Source organism: Ranitomeya variabilis, chromosome 8 (assembly GCF_051348905.1).
Source record: "Ranitomeya variabilis isolate aRanVar5 chromosome 8, aRanVar5.hap1, whole genome shotgun sequence".
NCBI classification, from domain to species: Eukaryota; Metazoa; Chordata; class Amphibia; order Anura; family Dendrobatidae; genus Ranitomeya; species Ranitomeya variabilis.
This window is the reverse complement of record NC_135239.1, coordinates 193,940,020-193,964,986: the sequence shown is the minus strand read 5'-3', so window position 1 is coordinate 193,964,986 and position 24,967 is coordinate 193,940,020. Positions and strand designations below refer to the sequence as shown.

The window sequence follows — 24,967 nt, the reverse complement described above, 5'->3', positions numbered from 1 at the left end:
TCCCTTTCCTCCGTAGAACACGCCAGCGCAAGGCAATCTTGCCTTGAGCACGCAAAGTATGCTTTGCCCAACTGCGGGCAAAGCCGAAAAGCATTAGTGCGCATGCGCCGGCGCACTATGACCCGGAAGTATTTCGCTGTGTTCTGGGACATAGTGCGCCATAGTGTGACATTGTCACATTTGTCGAACGAGCAACAAAAAGGGTCTAAAACCTATAATAAAAGGAGTCTAAAACTGGGTGAAAATTTTTGCCAAAATGCTACAAGTTTTTGCACATCAGAAGTGTACTCACAATAATAAATCTGTCCCACTGCTTCGTGCGTATATTGTGTGTGGAGAATGTTAATGTATTGAGCAACTCACTATGGCTACGTAAAGCAGAATCATAGGGGCTCCACGTGTCACCATATCTGCTCCAAGAACACAGCTTTGGAAGGGCGGTGGACATGCGCAACCATGTTCCTCCACTCAATCCTCACCACAAAAGGAGGTGGTAAGTCAAATTGGCGCCTTTACTTTTGTCATGTTTTACCTTGACCATTTTGTTTCTACAGTTGAAGATAACTTGTCTGGTTTTACATTTTTCTTCTACGTGGCTGTAACGCTCATCCCTTGATGCTTTATTTTAATAGAACTTCTTATGTTCTCTAATTAGTTATTTTGGTGAATTCGCGCTTTACAACCTTACTTAGAATAAAAGCCAAATTAACTTAACCAAGGTTCATTTTCAGTCCATCTGGAGGTTGTTAAGACAAGGATGTGGTTTAAGACGTTCGGCACGCTTTGCATACTCCCCGTAGAGGCAGCTCATGTGAACTGTTCCTCTCTTCTCGGAGATGTAGAAAGTGGTGTTGAGACTAATTGGAACACACCAATGTTCAGCTGGGGGTTATTGCAATACAAGTAATGATCATCTTTGAACTTCCTGCGCGCTTATTAAATTTGCATGTTGCATAATGTAATTGATTTGGTAAGTGTCTAGAAAGCGACATATATTGGATACAAGAAGAGGATAATGCAAAACTTATGTACGGTAGGTCATATGATTTATCACTTCATAGGAATACCAAGAACTTTCTTTTAGTAAGGAGGTTGAATAAATCCATTTTAACGTGCAAAGAAAGTTGTCCAGAACTTGAAGAAACTAGATTCACAAGAAAAAAAGTTAGTTTGCCACATTTGTAGAAACATGAATCTTGCCCACAAATGGCCATTTCTAGGTGAGTTTGGGTTGGATCCGAGTAGGATGGTGGTGGGAATAAAAAAGCTCTCAGTTGCCAAAACCAATACTATGACCTATGCTGGAAATTCATTTGATTGTAGCAGTCTTTGGCAATCTTGTGCCCTACATACATCATTGCTGATTCCAAGGATTCTAAAGGGGCTCAAAATCCTTGTGTAGTGGTTACCAAAAGCTTGTTCAGAGGACAGTCCTCTCTCTCTATTGCTCCCATGCACATGTATTCTTAGTGTTTCAATGGTGAAAATAGAATAAGCCACTGCCAGACATTTGCCGATGGTTTGTCTCCTGGAGAAACAAGACAGTTGGGCAATGTAACAGAACATGTCTGCTCCTTCTATCCCTGGACATCATTTGTCAGGGAAGAGTCAGAAGACCCCATGATGATGATTGGCCTCTCCTCATAAATCAATGTGCGTTGCACAGACTAGCCAAAAAAACAAGTATTTGGAAGGGTGCTGGTTCCTCTAGAGAAGACCACTATGATCTATCTATATTGTTAAGTCATACAGAGAAGCCGGACACCAACAGGCACAAATCTGCTCAAGCGATTTTAATTGTCACCTCACGTCAAACAACTACAGTGGTATGGAAATTAGATATCAAATGGAACCATTAGCAATGCAATATTTTGAGTTTCTAACCCTTCATCAAGCCCAAGAAAGTCAACAAGTCAATACAGAGAACTGTGTAAAGGGGTTCTCTGTTCAAGTGGTATACCACACAATACGTTTAACATCAAAGGGTCTAGTACTGAGGAATACCAATCCAGACCAAGAACACCTCAACATAACCTTCTAAATTGACTTGTTGACTTTCTTAGGCCTGATGAAGGTTTAAAGACCCCAAATGCTGTTTTGTCAATTGTCACCTTATGCTAACAACTACAATGGTGTAGAAATTGGATATGAAAAAGAAACAACAAAATCACTTGAGCAGATGTGTGTATTGGTGTACAGCTTCTCTATATGACTTTAAAATACTCGGTTGGTCAGTCTTGCCAAAATTTGGAAGTTTAGCCAACATTAATGTGCTTGGAGTCTTTAAAACAACTAGTAACAGATGGGTAAGGGCAATAAGACATTGTCTGGATCTAAAATATATGCGTGTTTGTCCGACATCTCGACTTGCCAAGTCATAGTGTATATTATCAAATTTGCTTTAACGGTCCCAAATTTTTAGATGAAGTCCTAACAAATTTGAGGCCATTCCAGGACAAGAAGGGACGGAATTTATGTAAATCCCAACTAAAAGTGGGTATTCTAGTGCAATTTGGGGGTGAGGACAGGACAAACATCCATTTTTAACCCTACAAGTTTAATGATGGTAAGTATATATTATTGATGAGACGTCAATGATCTTATATACTCTTCAAGCAAATTTTCCAATGCAAAGTTAGACGGTGTAGTTGGTAATTCATCAGAAACAACAAATGCACAAATAAAAGGATCCTGATTTCTACAGATGAAAAGTGGTTGAAATGGCTAACAGAACCTATTAGTAAGATGCCAACATAACTCATTGCATGATCAGTTAAACTTGTTTTCATTCTTGAAGGTACAGTTAGGTCCAGAAATACTTGGTCGGTATCAAATTTTTGTGATTTCAGCTCTGCAGGCCACTATTTTTTATTTAAAATGAAACAACTAAAATGCAATTGAAGTGGAGACATTCAGGTTTCATTGAAGGAGTTTAAGAAACATATCCTGTGAAAAGATTTAGGAATTGCAACCATTTTTCTACAAAGCCTCCTCATATAATGGGCTCAAAAGTAATAATGGTCTCAAAAGTAATAATGGTCACATTAAATTTACTAAAAATAAAATGTAAATTGTTAATACTAGAGAATCCTTTGCAAGTAATGACTGCATGAAGTCTGGAAGCCATGGATGTCACCAAACTTTGTGATGCTGTGCTAGGATTTTAATGCACTTGACATCAGTAGTTGCTTGTTTATGGGTTTGTCTGCCTTAAATGGAGTCCGTCAGCACAGATTGACTGTTGAAACCAAGTACAAGGTGCATCACGACGAGGCCAATCAAATAAATACACCTTCTTACCTGCTGGATTTCCATCTAGCGCCACCTTTCCCTGGCCCTATGAAGCCAGAGCTATCAATCAAAGAAGAGGAGTGGGGAGATCGATGGAAAACAAGCAAGCAGGAGTGAAGGTGTATGTAAATGATTGACCCCGTCGTGAAGCACAGTGGGGCAGGACTTCATTTGAACAGACATCCTGTGCTGACTGAGCCCTGGGGCTGTGATCTGGTGATCAACTCGGCCACTGCAGAATATTCCACTGCTTTGCCTTTAACTCCTGGGTTGCTTTCGCAGTACTGCATGTTGAGGGTAATTTTTCTTCTGTACTGTGAAGCCCCGTCCAAATGAACCTTACTGCGTTTGGTTGAATCTGAAGTATCGCCCTGTACACTTCAGAATTTGTCTGTCTGCTTCTGTCTTCAGTTACATCATTTATAAACACTAGTGACCTGATGCCATTGGACGCCATGCATGCCACGCCATCACACTACCTCCACCATGTTTTACAGATGATGTGCTGTGCTTTGGATCATGAGCCGTTCCAAGCTGTTTACATACCTTCTTCCTATCATTCTGGTACACAACACATTGATCTTAGTTTTGCTTTACCTGAACTGGGCGCCTCCTTTAGACGTTTTTTGGCAAAGTCAAACCCGGCCTTTCAATTTTAAAGGCTGATTAATGGTTTGCACCTTGTGGTGAACCCTCTGTATTTGCGCTCATGAAGTTTTCTCTTTATGGTAGACTTAGATACTGAAACACCTACTTCCTGGAGAGTGGTCTTCACTTGGGTAGATGTTGTGAAGGTTTTTTTTTCTTCAACATGTGAAGGAGATTCTGCGATCATCCACCACTATTGTCTTCCATGGACGTTTAGGCCTTTTTGAGTTCCTAAGTTCACCACTGTACTTTTTTTTTGCAGAATGTACAAAACGGCTGATTTAGCCACACCTAACATTTCTGTTATTTCTCGTATTTCTTTTTATTTCAGCCTAATGATTGTCTGTTCCATTTAAACTTCCAAATCCAAGTGCCACACCTGGAATCAGCTCCAGACCTTTTACCTATTTAATTGATGATAGATTGATGAGGGATTCGTCTGGGTAGCCCATTAAAGAGCCTTTGAGATAATTGTCCAATTACTTTTAGTCCCTTTAAAAAGAGGCAGCTACATATTAGAAAGACGCAATTCCTAAACTCTTTCTCCAATTAGGATGTGAATAACTTAATATTAAAGCGGAGAGTGTGCACTTTAACGAAAACCTGTCACCAGGTTTGGCAGATACGAGTTACGGCCACCGCCATTCAGGGCTTATCTACAGCATTCTATAATGCTGTAGATAAGCCCCCATCTCGACCTGCAAGAGAAGAAAAATAACTTTTATTATACTCAACTGCGGGGCGATCCGGTCCGATGGGTGTCGCAGGTCCTGGTCCGGCGCCTCCCATCTTCTTGCGATGCTGCCCTCCTGCTTGCCTTATGTGGATGACACGTCCATGCGTCATCCACAATGGCTCCCCGGCATCGCGCTCCTGTGCAGGTGTACATATCTGCCTGTTGAGAGCAGAGCAAAGTACTGCAGTGTGCAGGCGCTGGGAAAGGTCAGAGAGGCCCGGCACCTGTGCAATGCAGGAATTTGCTCTGCCCTCAACAGGGCAGATAAGTACACCTGCACAGGAGCGCGATGCTGTGGAATCATGAAACAAGGAGGGCGGCATCACAAGAAGATGGGAGGCGCCGCACCAGGACCTGCGACACCTATCGGACCGGAATGCCCCAGGTGAGTATAATAAAAGTTATTTTTCTTCTCTTGCAGGTCGGATCTGGGGTTTATCTACAGCATTATAGAATACTGTCGATAAGCCCTGAAAGGTGATGGCCGTAACTCGTATCGGCCAAATCTGGTGACAGGTTCCCTTTAAGTCCATATTGATTATATAACTATCTTAAATATATTTTGGTAAACCGCGAAAATGCCAAACCTTGTGTCACTTTCCAAATATTTCTGGACTTAACTGTATATGAAGAGGAGGTCATGAAACCACTACGTGGAATGTCCCTTTGCTAAATCCTTTTCTGTATGTAACAGAGTGCACAATAATGGCTAGTAAATGAAGAAAATATATACAGACAGAAGACACAAGATTAAAAATTATTCTCAAAACATTGACATAATGATCGGTTGTTGTTAATCAGCTAATTGAGTAAGCAGATTTTATGGAGAAGTCAATAAACACGTTCTCCATCCACCCCACACAAGTCACTTAAAACCTGCGTAGAAAACTGATGATATAAAATCTCCCCCCCCATACAGGGAATTGCAGAATAATTTGCTCCTTTCTTTGGATAATTGTAATCAGCAGGTTGCCTCGTCATCAATCTTTCTCGTAAACCACAAAGGTTGCAAGGTAATCGGAGAGCTGTGATGGACTGCGGGAATTTTAATGTATCGCATATCTAAGCTTGCATTGCAAATCTGCTTTCATATAACTCCCAAGAAGCATCTGTTATTGCTTTTGAAACCATCGAATGTAGGTCTCCGGTTGCAAATAACTTTCCTTTGTCATTAATGTCGCTAGTTAATAACTAGGCATAAATCTCTCAGCTAAGAATTTCCCCAGTGATGTTACTAGTAATAATAATAATGTCCGCTAAAGAGCCATAGTTACCGGTAGACGCATACTATGCAGCAACCGGTGACATGGAAGCCACTTCTTGCTCTTGAGCTCCGACAGAATGAGACCACTGCGGCCAACGAATGGCTTCAGAGGTCACGTGTCATATTTACTGTTATCTTCGCCCTGGATTATGCTAGTCATTACGGTATGCGACCGGTGAGGGCCCCATCAGTCATGTGCTGGTCACCTCTCGGTGGGAGAGTAGCTAGGTCTTTTTGCTTTGTTTTAGATTTTTTTTAGGAACTGGATAACCACTAAAAGGTGGGTTACGTGACCCACTGACCCTTGCGAAGTGCAACATAAGGGCAATAAAACGTAACAAAGTCCACTGAAACTCCCCCATTAAACACGGCACAGAGCCAGAGCACAAAGATTTTTTCTCTGGAGAACCCGGCACCACGTACCACCCTTCCGTTACTCCTGGAGTCAGTATGGGTGTGCTCGTGTGTTTGACACTTTTTTTTTTAAAAAACAAAAAGCCATTTTTCAGTTATTGTTACACCAAAACGCAATAAAAAAAGCAGGAAATTTGGCTAAAATACATTTTTACTCCTTGATCTTGACACTAGTAGACACAGGCAGAAGAGGGCCCCTGTGCAAGAACAATATACGGCCCTTTTGCAGTCCAGTGGCTCATCATAATGTATAATTACAATGTTTTGTAGGTGGACATAGGCCCCTTACCTCTCGGGCCCCTGTGTGGCCACACAGATTGCACCAATGATAGATTGGTCCGCTCCTGACTTTTGACTTGCCAATGACATGAAACAGTATTTGGGCACCTTGGTTTCAAACCAGTTGGATCACCACCACAGATTTTCTCAATTATGAGTAAATTCGGTGACACCTCAATTATTGGGGTACATGGATGAGAATGAACACGGTTACTTACATTCCATCTATTAAGCAGTAGGGGCAATGTCATTTTTTAAGGTAGCATTAAATCCTCATGCCTGTGTGGCTATAGTTACACCTATAGTGCATGGGGTATATATGGCATGCAACAGGGGACTATTGGGTTAAATAGTTTAAAAGTAGTGATGAGCGACTGTACTCGATGTACGCTTGGGTGATCTCTGAGTGTTTGTTAGTGTTCGGAGATTAAGTTTTCATCGCCTCAGCTGAATGATTTACAGCTACTACCCAACCTGAGTACATGTGGGGGTTGCCTGGTTGCTAGGGAATCCCCACATGTAATCAAGCTGGCTAGTAGCTGTAAATCATTCAGCTGCGGAGATGAAAACAATCTCCGAGCACTAAAAAATACTCGGAGGTCACCCAAGCGTGCTCGGGAAAACCCGAGCAACGAGTACACTTGCTCATCACTATTTAAAAGTTAAAGAAAAACACTTTTTTGATACAGGCTGCACTTGTGAAGAGACCAGCTAACAAGTCGTTATCTCATCTTTTAGTATTTTCGGTCATACAACAATGGGAAAAGTTGCATACCATGAAGCTTCTAGACCCCAAAGCAGTGTGAGGTACTGGATTCAATGAATACAATTTGTCGCACATTTTCGGCAACTTCGTGTAAAAAAGGTGAAACCTCCTCGAAAAAGTTGTCAAGTCTCCTGGCACCACTGAATCCTTCCAAAACCACTGTGAATAACGCTTCTAGTTAAAGAGATGTGGAAGAGCCATGGAGGGTTATGGCATGAAAAAATTGGCAAGTATGGTTTAATGCCAGTAAATAGAGGTGAGCATAAAGCTATCTACCCTGAATTCGCACCCAGTTCAGTCCTGTGTGACAGCCGCACCAGGCAGTATGGACTTCTGCACCGGCAATTTTTTGCCCATTCTGGGCACCTCACCTCTTTACTAAGGCGCAAAGGCACTCAGGATATCGAGGCATCACAAGAGTTGACCAGTTGCCTTGAGGACCAAATTAAAATAAACGCCAGAACAGGGTAGTTCAAGTATTTGCTTATCTCAATCCCAGAGGAGCATTGCAGCTTAAAAGTCTCCTCATCTCAGCATGGTTAACATGTCACTCTCCGCAAGGAGAAATATTATCCCGGTCAGACGCCTCTCACAGCCAAACCAGGTCTCAGACTTTGCACTGAAGAGGGACAGTACCACGAAAAACAGCGTCTGGAAATTGAGATTCTGGTTTTAGCTTTTATCCTAAGTCATGTGACAAGGCTCGTTAGAGAGTCGATAATGACTTTTAGGATCGAAATTTCCTAAAGGTGGCACTAGAGTTCTAGACCTCTTCCTCTCTGAAGAGACAATTTGCTTATCTCAACCAATGACTTTTCCAGGTTTTTGAGACGCTAGACCTCAATCACATTCTTGTAAGAATTCCATTACATAGTTCTTCAATTTTAAGAATTAAATTTGGAGAAAAATTATGCTTTTTTGTAACCGCAGCAGCAATAAAAGCCAAATTTATTCCTTGTCATCAAACCTCGGCAACCTCCGAACACTTCAGCAACTCTCGTCTCGTTGCATTACCGTACAACACATTCACAAATTAGACCTCGATGTATCATCCAGCTGTTGTTAAGCAGAACGTGCTCAGTCGAATTTAGATCTTTCAAAATGTGCTGAATATTTCATTCCGAAAACGTTCCACAATGAATCTTTAACTCCAGTAATATATTCTTTGTCCCCTTCTCTACCGCTTGCCCAGATGCATTAAATTCGAGCAGCACGGAGGACACGCTCTCTTCCCAGCTTCAGTCCTGATGCGGCGGCTTTACCAACGACTCTCTACAGCAAATACGTCTTTTTATAGAAGACCTATCAAAATCGTAGGAGGAAAAATGTACAAGTTTTGTCACACCTGTTCTTGCCTCCCGTCTCCGACCAAGCACACTTACCAAAAGAAAAAGATTAAGTCGCCTCGTATTTCTCTAATGAATTCCACCAGATGCCAAGTTTTTCCCTTCTAAGGAATAATAATCACACTACAAAACGAGGACTCAGCGACTTTAACTCAACATAAAACATTCTGCGTCGCACAGAAGCAAATAATATTACAAAGAAGAATGGACCCACAACTTGACAAAGTGTAATGTTGTAGGAATACAAAAAAAGTTAGTAAAAAATGACTGTTTTCTTCCCAAAACAGCTCCACACCTGTCAATGGGCTGTGTCTGGTATTGCAGCTCAGTTCTGTTAAAGTGGACGGGGTCGTACTGCAATATCACAAAATCTGTGGACAGGAGGGGTACGGTTTTGGAAGAAAGCAGCCATATTTTTTCTGTTCCTAAAAAAACTTTTTTTTGGTTGCAAACAACAGCGCCACTCTTGTCCATAGGCCAAATCTGGTATTGCAGGAAGCCTCATTGAATTGAATATTATACATTGCAACACACAATACAGTTCATCTTGGTGGCTTAAAGGGAGGAGAGAACTTTTTTTTTTTTAACCTCATACAACCTCCTTAAAAGGGAAAATAAATTTAGTGAAAAATAAGAATTCAGAACAGGGGTGAATACTGAGAGTGGGGGGGGGGGTCCTAAAACCCCATTCTATGCACTTATGAACATCCATGACCACCTCACATAGACCGTGAGTGGGCCACTGTCCACACGTAAGCATTTCTGCTCATTTCACACAGTGAACTTTGGGACTCCCAATCAGTGGATGTCACAAGAGCTGAACCCCGAGCCATCATACATTTATCATCTATCCTGTGTTAGGTCTCAGCAATGCTAAAATGGGTAAAACCAGCTTCAAAAATAGAATTAATAATCACTGAATGTTAATTTCAGCATAAGAAGGCCATGTGGATTAATTTTTTAAAAGTTCATCCAGTGCGGACAAATCAAGTAAAATCCACAGCTTTTGCATCCTGTATGGACATAAATAAAAAAAAAATAGTTCAGGAAAATTCAGGCATTGCAAAGACTTTCAGGAATATACATCATAACCTTAATTATACCTATTCTCTCAAACACTATGCTGCAGTGCCAACCCAATGCTCCTTTAGAAGTGGCTTTCAACTGCTGCTTAGCAACAATCCACACACTATATTCAGTATGTGTACAGGACTTTTCCTTTTAGAACCCCTCTGTCCTCCACTCCTGTGCTCAGACAAAAGGAACAGCTCTAAATAGATTGTTTAAATATAGGGTGCAAATCTTTGCTGAACAGCAGTTGAAAGCAGCTTCTAAAGGAGCTTGAATGGTGAACTTAAACAGCAATACAGGGTGGCGTTTGGGGAATATTAAAAAAGGAATAACCTAAAGTCTACAAGAAAACTGACAGTATAAAAATAGTAATTGTGTACCCAATAAAATGATGAACACAGGAACATTATAGGGTAAAGAAAAATGCCTGTTCCTGATGAAAGACCAACCCAGCCGCAGAATATAGACTCTACCCGGCGACTTGTCCTAAGAGAACTATTGTTCCCTCACAGTGACTACTTCAGCAAATTTTGGAGAGAAGCCCAGGAGCTACAAGCACTTAACGCTTGCAACTATGATCCTTTCCATTATTATGTTAGTGGTTGAAGTAAAGGAAAAACACAAAACAAAGTGCATCAAGAAAGCCTGGCATCTAAGACTTGCAAAAGAGTACTGAATTACAAGGGTGGACTTACAAAACCCTCTATTATTCCCGACCCGGAAAGGAAGATCCTTTTATGATTGAATTGCACGAGTCTAAGTTGTTTGGAAGCAGAAAAAAAAAAAAGGAGAGATCTCCAACGTGGCCTTTCAAACAAACGTTCATGAAAAATGGCCACATGTCAAGTGTTAAAAGAGCCGGAGTCGCACTTAACATTTTCCGCGAGCAAACAAACATGCATTACTTCTATGGTTATTTCTCAGCATAGTTTCCAACCTTTGAATAGAAATCAGCTTTGAATAGGAATAAAAAGGACAAAAACAATTTTAAAAAAGGGAACAATCATGGAGCAGAAAATACTTGTTGATCAACAGGAGGTTTAAGAAGGGGGCAAGAACACTTCCTAAAGAAAATTTCGACTTAACTAGCCTCTACTAAACACCATAGAGATGCAAAAGTTGACAAAAATTAAATTCTTTTTTCTTTGCTGAAAAATAGTCTATATAGGGTATTCTAAGCTACGGTCATAATACTGTACAGAGCTCAAAATAGTCCACAAGTGATGGATATACAGAAATTTCCTCCAGAAAATGTACCAAAATTTACGGACAAACCTGTACTATGTTGTTGCAAACTATGGCAGCTGCAGATTCTAAAAGTGAAAACTCTATATGGTCAGTTTAACAACCTTCTGCCAGTGTCGTGTTCAGCTTCCCTGGTCTACCGGTTGATCTCTTTTCTTTGGGTTTCAGCAATGATGTCTCAATACACCCAACAACTACCGCATTCACGTGTCGATAAAAGACATGATTGTGAAGGACGGTACACGAATGATGGAGTTCTGGACTTATTTAGGGGTCTCCTGTTGGGTTCTAAAATTAACATAGGGGGGTCAAATCCGGGGTCTGATTAATTTTGGGGTCTATTCTTTGGTCTCATTACATTGATAGGGTTTGAAGTTAATGCATCATAACTGGTCTGGAGTGATACTCAAGGGTCTAAATATTAATAGCCATTCCCTTTTATATAAACCAAGCCCATTGAAAAGGCAACGCCATAATATGTTGCTCAAGTAAACAAAACAAAAAACAAAAAAGACAGCACAACAAAAAACATTGTATGGGTCTGAGCGAGAGCTCCGCCAAATCTATACTTTTTTGTGTTTAATTAAAATCAATGCAAATATGTCTTGTAACAAAACTTTACAGGGGTACAATGTCCAAACTCTTTTACACCATACAAAGGTCAAAACTTTTGTTGCCTGCCACCACCACTAGGGGGAGCTGACTATATGCAGACTTATTCAGCTATTATTTAAAGAGCACCTATCAAAGGGTCAATAGTGAACAGTTTTTGCTATCGATATTTCTTTTTGCCCACCCTCTCCTATTACTATTAACCAATTTTCTTTAAACTGCCATGTTTCTGGAAATTGTGTTGTTTTTTTTTTTTTTTAAAGAAAATAAAATACTCAGGGGAACAACAGAAATACAATGAGAGCTAAACTCACCAACTTTTGGACTATTGACAAGACCACTTGAAAGGGAACCTGTCACCCCCAAAAAGGAAGGTGAGCTAAGCCCTCCGGCATCAGGGGCTTACCTACAGCTTTCTGCAATGCGATGTATCCTGAAAGATGAGAAAAAGAGGTTAGATTATACTCACCTGGGCAGGCGGTCCGATCCTATGGGTGTCGCGGTCCGGTCCGGGGCCTCCCATCTTCTTACGAGGACGTCCTCTTCTTGTCTTCACGCTGCGGCTCCGGCACAGGCGTACTTTGTCTGCTTTGTTGAGGGCAGAGCAAAGTACTGCAGTGTGCAGGCGCTGGACCGTCATCGTAAGAAGATGGGAGGCCCCGGACCGGACCGCGACGCCCATCGCACCGGGACCGCCCTTGGGTGAGTATAATCTAACCTCTTTTTCTCATCTTTCAGGTTACATCGGGGGCTTATCTACAGCATTCTGATGCCGGTGGGCTTAGCTCACCTTTGATTTTGGGGATGACAGGTTCCCTTTAAAACAATTGTTACTATGCAAACTCTTTGCAATATGCTCCTCCTGAGACATGAGAACCCGATAAAAGTCAGGCCCATTACCAAAATACCACACACTGTGCACAGAAATGCAATAGATTGTACGCTGCTAGGCCAGCTGTACGACTCCCTAGTACCTAGTTAACCATTACACTCCAGTGTACGTTCAGTATCACCCTAGCGCGGTATTATTTGGTAGTAAATTTGGTTTTTTCACAGAAAGGGGCACATTTCTGAGAATACCAGCAGCTGGGTGATCTCTTCAGATAGTCTTAGTAGGTGGTGCATTTTAGTGCTGAGCGCCAGTGGTATTGTTGTATTGTTCCATTACCAAAATACTTTTTAGTTTATTTACAATTTTTAATAGCAAGAATCATCCTTTTATAGGCCAATAAGATCATATCGGGATCAAACTGACCACAGAAATGCCAGGAATCCAATAAAAAAGGTCGTCGATATGGAATAAACCAGTGCTACCCAACTCATGTCTTCAAGAGCCACCAACAGATCAAGTTTTCAGGATGTCTTTAGTATCGCACAGGTGATGGAAATAGTAACAGGGATAGAAACTTACATGAAAGAAGACAGACATGGCTGCAATCAACCTCTTATCCAATATCGCCGCCCCAAAGCTGTCAAAGTCATCAGGATTGTAGGAATAAATCTGCATCTGTAAATAAAAAAATAAATAAAAAACATTTAATAATAGTTTCATAGAAATTCCAAAGTCTTGTTTGGCAGCTCAGAATACAAGATGTCAATCATTTGATCATACATCATTAAAAACCTTCAATAGTCAATCTGAGGTTGACCACATAAGGCTCAATTTGGGGAGGACGCTCTCCAGGAGTATAATGGGTGCGGGGGGTGCAATCGCACCCGGGCCCCAACTTGGAGATTAGGGGGTGTAAATAATCTCTTTGGTACATATAAATACATTGTTACAATTAAAGACCTGTGATACTTGGGGCCCATTTTGAAATTTTGCAATGGGGGCCATGAAATTTAAGTTACGCCACTGACTCGCTGTAGCTGTTGAAGTAGAGCCATTAGATATATTTAGTAATTCTAACTAATAAAGCTCTCCCTATCTAGTTGGAAAAAAAAAAAGAAGATTAGAATTGCCCGGTCCGATATCCAAATTTAGTTCCCTCTGGCAGCTAGACAATACTATTGGGAAGACAACACAATTGTCTATTGGTGAAGGCAATGCAATCGTCTTCCCAATAGAAACATACAGATGCCAGACTTAGACACTAGATGGCTGAGCAGAAGAAAATGTCTGCGTTTGAACTTTGGTGCTGGAGGAGACGTCTACAGTCCCATGGACAGCGAGAATCCCCAACAGGGACGTCTTGGACCAAATCAAGCCAAAACATTCACTGGAAGATAAGACAACCAACCAAAAATTTGCTTATTTTGGTCATATCATTCAGAGTCAGTTATTGGAAAAAGACTTCATGCTTGGATTGGTCGTTGGCAGAAAAAGATGACAAGGTCGAAGAATCTGTTGGATTAACACCATCAAAAGCGACATGGGAATGACCATTGGTGAACTGAAAAAAATTAACTGCCTTCAAGCGATGATCCATAGAATAACAGTCGTACTCGACTGAGCAGATAAGAGAGAGGCAGCTAGACCAGGGCAGTCTTCATTTCTGCAATTAGTATATTGGGTGCCGCTTGGTCTCTTACTAGGACCTACGATGTTATGATATTGTGCAAGATTGCCCTGTTGTAGCAGCCGCGGATCACTGGGCTAGATGCCGGACAAGTGCAGTGCAAATCTTTTTGCTCAATTCTCTCTTCTAACACAGGCCCGGATTTAGAAGGGGCCCTAGGCCACCCACCAAGCGGGGGCCTCCCACCAATATAGGGATAAATATCTCAAAACATGTAAAATACACATCTCTTTGCTGTGAACCGTTTCTAATGATAAGGAACATTTAACAAAAGAGAAACTGTTGAAAGTGTAGGGACCTGGCTACGGTCCTTCATCTCAGTGGCTGGCACAGAGCGGCAGAATCATGGCACCTGACCTGCGTCAGCATCCACTGACCTGGCTAGCCTAGCCAGACTTCCTTAGTACCCTCCCTGTACCTAATGCTTAGCTTATGACATGCGGCAGCCTTCTCCGATCCAAACAGAAGCTTCTAGGTGCTACCTATTCAGCTATATGATCGCTCCCTCGGATTACATCAGATGAGAGTTTGTTCAGCGACCTTTGAGGAAGGAGGCGGAGACACTATGTCAGCGCGAGAAGAGGATTCTCCACCGTGGAGAGCGGCAGGACTTCAGTCTGGATCTTCAGTCACTGAAGATCCAGAGGTGAAGTGGGTCAGTGTTCACAGTGTCGCGGCGGGCGAGTATGATCTCTGTCTGTCTGTGTCTGTCTGTCTGTCTGTCTGTGTATCTTTCTTGCAGCTCCTGTCCTACACAGCACCATACTGTATACACAGGTCCACTGCTGTGGCGTCACTGACCAGCTTAAAAAACTATGTCGCATCAAAGCGTGACTCCTTCAAAATTTATGAGAAGCAAGGCGAAGAGCTGTCTGGTTCATCTGAGTATGTTCAGACGATAACTCGACACAGGCGCTGAAACGTGTCTCAATCCATTGGATTATGGCCATATGGAAGAAGTACAACTCAGCCCTTATGCAAAATACAGAACAGAAACTTTCCTGCCTATCATTGATCAGTTTATCACTTCTCTTGACCAACGTCTTCAAGCATATAAAGATATATCAAGCAAATTTAGCTTTTTTAGCCATCTGAAAGAACGGTCTTCAGACGAGCTTAAGGCCACAGCAGAGCAACTCGTCAGGTCTTATTCAGATGACTTGGACATTACATTAATCGATGAACTGTGTCAGTTTGTAACATTTGCCAATTCATTCACAGACGAGGAGCCAAAAGATATCAGCACTGAACTTTTCATGTACAAGCTTATCATGGAAAAGGGTGTGCAGGACACTTTCCCAAATATTGAGATAGCTCTAAGGATATATCTAATTTTGATGGTAAACTGCCGTGGTGAGCGTTCCTTCTCAAAACTCAAATTAGTTGAAAACCGGTTAAGGGCATCCATGAAGCAGGAACGACTTGTAAATTTGGCTATCATGAGCATCGAGTCAGATATACTGCGTGAATTGGACTTTATTGACATCATTAGTGATTTTGCAGCATGAAAATCAAGGAAAGTGCCTGGATTGTAAAAAAATGAATGATTTTACATGAATTACTCTGCGTAAATGATTTTTGTAAATAAACTTGCATTCGTTTCATTTTGTGTTTTTTTGCATTACATATTGCAACCTTGAAAAATGGACCTCCAAAATGGGCCCCGGGCCACCCACCTCTTAAATCCGGCCCTGTTCTAACATATCAACCCCCGTGCTTATATCTTTAGTTAAGACAACAACCTCATCATGAGTTCTTCTTGCACTTGCTAGGTCCTGTTAAGCCATGATGTTGTGGGACCTAGTAAATGCAAGAGGCATCCATGAAATCAGGAGCAAAAGTGAGGACCCTACATGTCTAGATGCAACAAAAGGACCAGATTTACCACTGGTTTAGGTAAGGGAAACTTTTTACTCAACCATATCATTAAATGTCGTAAGGTCTGTGCTCTTCTCCAGGCCCCAGGAGCTCTATTTCGCTGTTCTGGTGCCAAGGAGGCTGTCTGTCATGCAGGGGTTGGCTTAGCTAATAATGGAAGCCAAAGATGTGATTGAAAAGGGGGTCTTATTGCCAAAGAACTGACCCTGACAGCCCCGATAGAAGGATGGTTGGGATACTCTGTCATAGCAAGAGCAGAAGTTGAGCTTCCTTCCAAGAGCAGTCCTCAAATCGAGACATCATCGAGGTTTAAGAACTAAAAGCAATTTTTTTATATTTCACATACTTAAGAATAATTACTTAATTTACCATTTATGCAAACGTCTTTTCAAAGTCAGCATCCACCCAAATTCTACAAGCGTGTCCCTCCAAACCAGACAACCCCTCCACTTATCTTCCCCGGCAAGACAAACAGCCGATCAAAATGAACAAATAAAACACATGATCCAATCCCAGATGGCAAAATGAAGCAAATAAAATAAACCCGCACGACGCATTGGAATCATAGGAAGTGGCTAATGCATTTTGATTTATCTATCTCAAACAGCGAAGAGTACAAATCCAACAGTTCAATATACAACCGCGCATAATTTGTCACAGTTTAAGGACATCATTTATTAACAAAAATGAGGTGTCTGACAGAGCGCACGGAGCAGCCAACTATTTACTCTGCAGAGGAAAAAAAAAAAAGATATATTATCGCATCTTCGAGATTCCATTTTACTTAATGCAGCCAGTGGTGGGGAAGTCTTTTATTTATAACTGTATACAAAGTCATTCATTTCAATAACACCTTCCAGCCCCGTCGTCATTAGATGATGGAAAGGACCTTTAGTGCAAGGTCAAAATATGACGCCGCGGCTGCTGATGAGCTAGATTTGGTGATAAAAAGAGAATGCTAATGCTTCCCTAATTTAATACCATGGCATAAATATATGGTGATGTGGTGTACCAGTAGGAACCAGGCCAAAGGTATAGAACTCTTAAAAGAGGGCCTGTCACTTTGTAAAAATATTATACTTTTTTTTTATCCTGGTTTAACTCCTGCTCTCCTGAACCCGGAGCGTTTTTTTGTTCCCGCGCCTCTCCATTCCTGAGATGCAGCCTCCTCTTCCTTGTGTGTTAATCTAGTCTTTTCCAGCCAACTAGGTGTGGTCAACTTCTCCCTGTAGGGCGTATGCTTGGATCCACACCCACGAGGTAGATAAAAAACTACAAGAGGGGGCTGTATCTCGACAGGAAAAAACAGAAAACGGAGGAAAAAAAAACATTTAAAGTGACATGTCCTATGGGACATTTTTTCTTGATTTACAGGTCTATTTCAGGCAGCATTCTTTAAGCATCCATGCGTATTACTATACATTGTGCTTCTGCGCGGTTATTCAATTAATAAATTGACAACTGGGTGTTATTCCCTTGATCAGAACTAAAGTATAAAGGATGGATAAGGAATGAAGTAACAACCTGAGATTCTGATTGCCATGCTTTAACATGGGGAAGGAGAGGGTGATGCAAATCAAAAGGGAAAAGAGACTAGGAGACACACACAGAAAACAACTACATGCAGATAACTCTTGAAACAACGCCAAACAACTGCTGCTTTCTCAGCTCACTCCTCCAGCTCCAAACCAGATAGTTGCAACCTATCACTGGCAACAACTGAAGCTTAGTGGATAGTATATAAACCAGAGTGAAATGATGAACTCAGAACAGCTGAGACAACTCAGGACACACATCCATTCACACTTGGATATACAGTATATGCACACTATATAGACATACATGTGTGAAAAAACATTACACACACAAACGTATAAATAAATATATATTTTTCTGTATATTCTTGACTATGAAAATTGTACATTCACACTGAAGGCATTAAAACTATGAATTAACACATGTGGAATTATATACTTAACAAAAAAGTGTGAAACAACTGAAATTATGTCTTATATTCTAGGTTCGTCAAAGTAGCCACCTTTTGCTTTGATGACTGCTTTGCACACTCTTGGCATTCTCTTGATGAGCTTCAAGAGGTAGTCACCGGGAATGGTTTTCACTTCACAGGTGTGCCCTGTCAGGTTTAATAAGTGGGATTTCTTGCCTTATAAATGGGGTTGGGACCATCAGTTGTGTTGTGCAGAAGTCTGGTGGATACACAGCTGATAGTCCTACTGAATAGACTGTTAGAATTTGTATTATAGAAAAGAAAAAAGACGTGCACTCTCGCCACCACCACCGCTGAGGCCAGATGCGACATATGGACAGCCCCTAACGGGACTCCTGCACCTCTTCTGGGATTATGCCCTCTTCTCATTTTCCTCTACCATAAGTAAGGTTTGAAAAAGACCCAAAGGGTCGAAACGTTACCTTACAACACTGTGGTGAATTATTCTATATATTTTGTTGGTGTTTTTCAAAATAAAAAAAAACACTTGTTTGGCTAAAAATCTGAAGACACTTTCTGAGTGCGACTGTTTTGCTTGAGAATTTGTATTATGGTAAAAAAAGCAGCCAAGTAAACAAAAACGAGTGGCCATCATTGCTTTAAGAAATGAAGGTCAGTCAGTCTGAAAAATTGGGAAAACTTTGAAAGTGTCCCCAAGTGCAGCGGCAAAAACCATCAAGTGCTACAAAGAAACTGGCTCACCTGAGGACCGGCCCAGGAAAGGAAGACCAAGAGTCACCTCTGCTTCTGAGGATAAGTTTATCCGAGTCACCAGCCTCAGAAATCGCAGGTTAACAGCAGCTCAGATTAGAGACCAGGTCAATGCCACACAGAGTTCTAGCAGCAGACATGTCTCTACAACAACTGTTAAGAGGAGACCTTGTGCAGCAGGCCTTCATGGTAAAATAGCTGTTAGGAAACCACTGCTAAGGACAGGCAACAAGCAGAAGAGACTTGTTTGGGCTAAAAAACACAAGGAATGGACATTAGACCAGTGGAAATCTGTGCTTTGGTCTGATGAGTCCAAATTTGAGATCTTTGGTTCCAACCACCGAGTCTTTGTGCGATGCAGAAAAGATGAACGGATGGACTTTACATGCCTGGTTCCCACCGTGAAGCATGAAGGAGGAGGTGTGATGGTGTGGGGGTGCTTTGCTGGTGACACTGTTGGGGATTTATTCAAAATTGAAGGCATACTGAACCAGCATGGCTACCACAGCATCTTGCAGAGGCATGCTATTCCATCCGGTTTGCGTTTAGTTGGACCATCATTTATTTTTCAATGGGACAATGACCCTAAACACATCTCCAGGCTGTGTAAGGGCTATTTGACCAAGAAGGAGAGTGATGGGGTGCTACGCCAGATGACCTGACCTCCACAGTCACCAGACCTGAACCCAATCAAGATGGTTTGGGGTGAGCTGGACCGCAGAGTGAAGGCAAAAGGGACAACAAGTGCTAAGCATCTCTGGGAACTCCTTAAAGATTGTTGGAAGACCATTCCTGGAGACTACCTCTTAAAGCTCATCAAGAGAATGCAAAAAGAGTGTGCAAAGCAGCCATCAAAGCAAAAGGTGGCTACTTTGAAGAACCTAGAATATAAGACATAATTTCAGTTGTTTCACACGTTTTTTGTTAAGTATATACAATGCCTACAAGTAGTATTCAACCCCCTGCAGATTTAGCAGGTTTAATAAGATGCAAATAAGTTAGAGCCTTCAAACTTCAAACAAGAGCAGGATTTATTAACAGATGCATAAATCTTACAAACCAAAAAGTTTTGTTGCTCAGTTAAATTTTTATAAATTTTAAACATAAAAGTGTGGGTCAATTATTATTCAACCCCTAGGTTTAACATTTTGTGGAATAACCTTTGTTTGCAATTACAGCTAATAATCGTCTTTTATAAGACCTGATCAGGCCGGCACAGGTCTCTGGAGTTATCTTCGCCCACTCCTCCATGCAGATCTTCTCCAAGTTATCTAGGTTCTTTGGGTGTCTCATGTGGACTTTAATCTTGAGCTCCTTCCACAAGTTTTCAATTGGGTTAAGGTCAGGAGACTGACTAGGCCACTGCAACACCTTGATTTTTTGCCTCTTGAACCAGGCCTTGGTTTTCTTGGCTGTGTGCTTTGGGTCATTGTCTTGTTGGAAGATGAAATAACGACCCATCTTAAGATCCTTGATGGAGGAGCGGAGGTTCTTGGCCAAAATCTCCAGGTAGGCCGTGCTATCCATCTTCCCATGGATGTGGACCAGATAGCCAGGCCCCTTGGCTGAGAAACAGCCCCACAGCATGATGCTGCCACCACCATGCTTGACTGTAGGGATGGTATTCTTGGGGTCGTATGCAGTGCCATCCAGTCTCCAAACGTCACGTGTGTGGTTGGCACCAAAGATCTCGATCTTGGTCTCATCAGACCAGAGAACCTTGAACCAGTCAGTCTCAGAGTCCTCCAAGTGATCATGAGCAAACTGTAGACGAGCCTTGACATGACGCTTTGAAAGTAAAGGTACCTTACGGGCTCGTCTGGAACGGAGACCATTGCGGTGGAGTACGTTACTTATGGTATTGACTGAAACCAATGTCCCCACTGCCATGAGATCTTCCCGGAGCTCCTTCCTTGTTGTCCTTGGGTTAGCCTTGACTCTTCGGACAAGCCTGGCCTCGGCACAGGAGGAAACTTTCAAAGGCTGTCCAGGCCGTGGAAGGCTAACAGTAGTTCCATAAGCCTTCCACTTCCGGATGATGCTCCCAACAGTGGAGAAAGGTAGGCCCAACTCCTTGGAAAGGGTTTTGTACCCCTTGCCAGCTTTGTGACCCTCCACGATCTCGTCTCTGATGGCCTTGGAATGCTCCTTTGTCTTTCCCATGTTGACCATGTATGAGTGCTGTTCACAAGTTTGGGGAGGGTCTTAAATAGTCAGAAAAGGCTGGAAAAAGATAATTAATCCAAACATGTGAAGCTCATTGTTCTTTGTGCCTGAACTACTTCTTAATACTTTAGGGGAACCAAACAGAATTCTGGTGGGTTGAGGGGTTGAATAATAAATGACCCTCTGAAAAAACTTGCCACAATTTTAAAAAAAACAAACTAAGAAATAACATTATTTTTTGCTGCAGTGCATTTCACACTTCCAGGCTGATCTACAGTCCAAATGTCACAATGCCAAGTTAATTCCAAATGTGTAAACCTGCTAAATCTGCAGGGGGTTGAATACTACTTGTAGGCACTGTAATTCCACATGTGCAAATTCATAGTTTTGATGCCTTCAGTGGGAATGTACATTTTCATAGTCATGAAAATGCAGAAAAATCTTTAAATGAGAAGGTGTGTCCAAACATTTGGTCTGTACTGTGTATATATATGTGTATATATATATATATATATATATATATATATATACACACACACAGTGGGGCAAAAAAGTATTTAGTCAGTCAGCAATAGTGCAAGTTCCACCACTTAAAAAGATGAGAGGCGTCTGTAATTTACATCATAGGTAGACCTCAACTATGGGAGACAAACTGAGAAAAAAAAAATCCAGAAAATCACATTGTCTGCTTTTTTATCATTTTATTTGCATTTTATGGTGGAAAATAAGTATTTGGTCAGAAACAAAATTTCATCTCAATACTTTGTAATATATCCTTTGTTGGCAATGACAGAGGTCAAACGTTTTCTGTAAGTCTTCACAAGGTTGCCACACACTGTTGTTGGTATGTTGGCCCATTCCTCCATTGTGCTGCCTCTTTCTTGGAATTCTCTCTCTCTCTCTCTCTCTCTCTCTATATATATATATATATAAATATATATACACAGTATACATACAGGGGTTGGACAAAATAATGGAAACACCTAACGTTTTGGCATCATAATCTTCGAACATGTTATATACATGCAAACCGTGACATATGGTAATGTTTTGCAGTTGATTATTTGTGTTATGTGATATGTGTATGTAAATTAACTGTTTGTGTTGCTGAATTGTAAGAACATTGATGAGAACCTGATACCAATGGCTGACCTCTCGGATTTTCAAAGATGCCAAATTGTTGGTGCTCGTATGGCAGGTGCTAGTGTAACAGAAAGTGCCCGAATGCTTGGTGTGTCAAGAGGTACTGTCTCCAAAGTAATGACTGCGTTTGAAAGAGAAGGAAAAACGTCTGCAGCAAAGTACAGGTCCGGACGAAAGTCAAAGTTGACAGAGAGACCGTCGGACTCTAAAGCGAATTGTGAGAGGATCACAAGACCACGGCTCCAAAAATCACTGCTGAGCTCAATGAACACCTACAGAACCCAGTTTCCACGAAAACTGTTCATCATCGGGAGCTGCACAAATCTGGATTCCACGGAAGAGCTGCAATTAGAAAACCGCATCTCATCTGGCCCCCACAATCCCCAGACCTCAACATTATTGAGCATTTATGGTCGATTTTAGAGATTCAAGTTAGACTGGAGGGTGTTGTGACTGCAGAATAGGCTAAAATTCCTTTGGAAACAATTCACACCTTGTATGAATCCATACCTCGGAGAATTGAGGCTGTAATCGCCGCAAAAGGTGGACCTACACCAGATTAAACTAACTTTTGTTGATGCTTCCAGGTGTTTCCATTATTTTGTCCAACCCCTGTATGTACACATACACACACACACGCAGTATATGGAATATGTCACACACACGAGCACATAAAAATACATCAGAAGATAATTCCTGATCCGCCATACGGGTCCTATTTGTAAACAGCCCACACGTAGCATGTCACCTTCATTTAGACCTCCAGAAGAACGGACAACGAGAACATTATAGAGGTCGAGTCTTGTTTAACAGTATTATTACCCTGTTCTGTATCTATTATTGTATGAAAATAGCCGGCTGACCGCTAAGGCTTAGAATATAGAAGCTCAGAAATTGCTTTGTTCTGGGGCTAACAGCCATATGATTTACCATGAAATGAAGTCTGGAAAATCATTTTGGATAAATGGAAGTATAAATTTAATAGAATTTCCAAGACAACACGGATTGCTACACTCCAACATAAACAGCACCTTCTAAATCATTCCAAACACACCGCCCGGCTCCGCTATAAGAAACCGCCGGGTGATTATTTCACTCACTCCGGAGTCCATTATTCCCATTTATTAGTCTTCTATTTAAAGATGGTAAGTCATTTGGAGGCTCGTAGCAAAGTATTAAATACACGGCTAACAGATCACATTATAACTATGTATTAACAAAGACTTCAATACAAGATTGGCCGATTAATTGGGGAAACATTCATAACATTTACCCCTTGCTCACTGATCCCAACATGATCCATACATTGATGTCCCTATGTCATGTAATGGATGGGTCACTGTTACAGTGGTCAGTGTAAAATCTTTGGAAAGTAAAAATGGCCGCCTTAGTGCTAATGTGTCCACTTTCTTGAATATATATATTTTTTTATTATATATGTACCAGGAATGCTCCTGGGCCATTGCCGAATGTATCCATAGGGCTGTACTGAATGTAAGAAAAAAAAAAAAAAAAAGAAGGGCGCACACAAAAAATGTCACAAAAAAAGGGCACACACAAAAAATGACAAACCTACACAGAAAAAACGGGCACACCCACACAGAAAAAAGGGCACACCCACACAGAAAAAAGGACACACCCACACAGAAAAAAACGGGCACACCCACACACAAAAAAGGCACACCCACACAGAAAAAACGGGCACACCCACACAGAAAAAACGGGCACACCCACACAGAAAAAACGGGCACACCCACACAGAAAAAACGGGCACACCCACACAGAAAAAACGGGCACACCCACACAGAAAAAACGGGCACACCCACACACAAAAAACGGGCACACCCACACACAAAAAATGGGCACACCCACACAAAAAATGGGCACACCCACACACAAAAAAGGGCACACCCACACAGAAAAACGGGCACACCCACACAGAAAAATGGGCACACCCACACACAAAAAAGGCACACCCACACACAAAAAAGGGCACCCCCACACACAAAAAGGGCACCCCCACACACAAAAAAGGGCACACCCAGAAAGGGCACAACCCCACACAAAAAGGGCACACCCCCACACAAAAAGGCACACCCCCCACACAAAAAGGCGCACATGCAAAAAGGGCGCATACGCAAAAAAGGTGCACACGCAAAAAAGGTGCACACACAAAAAAGGGCGCACATGCAAAATAAGGGTGCACACGCAAAAAAAGGTGCACACAAAAAAGGGCGCACACGCAAAAAAGGCGCACACGCAAAAAAAAGGTGCACACAAAAAAGGGTGCACACACAAAAAAGGGTGCACACGCAAATAAAAATGTATAAAATATTCTGTGTGTATAAAGCGCAGTATACAATATTAGCACGGGAGAGTATAGGCAACATATCCTCATTTTGCTGCATACCGGATGTATTCCTGACGTAGAGTACATTACTAATAGAAGGCTCTAACATGATGTAAATTGTGACCCATAGAGAAACGATCACTCCTTACATTACATTTCCAACCCACAAGTCTGTAATAACACCATGGTTAGCACTGACCAGAAATGGTTCCTAGAAGACAGACACACACAAGCCCTCTAGGCAATATATAGCCAAAAAGTATTCATGTTACTTTATATGTATATGGCTAATTCTTGGTGAATACCAACTGCTACTCAAATATCAGATGAGATCAATAAGTCAAACTTCTTAAAGGGGTTGTGCAGGCTTACTCTTATGCACAGGTTGATACTTGCAGGATGTTACCTGGTTGCCTCATTGTTCAGAGTACAGTGACGTCTTTCTATGCTTGAATCATCATTAGGTTGGACAGCGCGCTGACACAATGACTTAAGGGAATAGTGTTGAATAAAAAAAATA

General features: G+C 41.6%; 1 protein-coding gene across 2 annotated transcripts in view; it reads right to left on the bottom strand.

Annotated features, from left to right (window-relative positions):
• PTPRG (protein tyrosine phosphatase receptor type G) overlaps positions 1-24,967 on the bottom strand; it is a 513,282-nt gene that overhangs the window by 193,298 nt on the left and 295,017 nt on the right. For both annotated transcript variants that reach the window (XM_077278905.1, XM_077278907.1), the window contains exon 5: positions 13,084-13,179. In XM_077278905.1, coding sequence (XP_077135020.1) covers positions 13,084-13,179 — 96 coding nt within the window. The remainder of the gene's footprint in view (positions 1-13,083; positions 13,180-24,967) is intronic.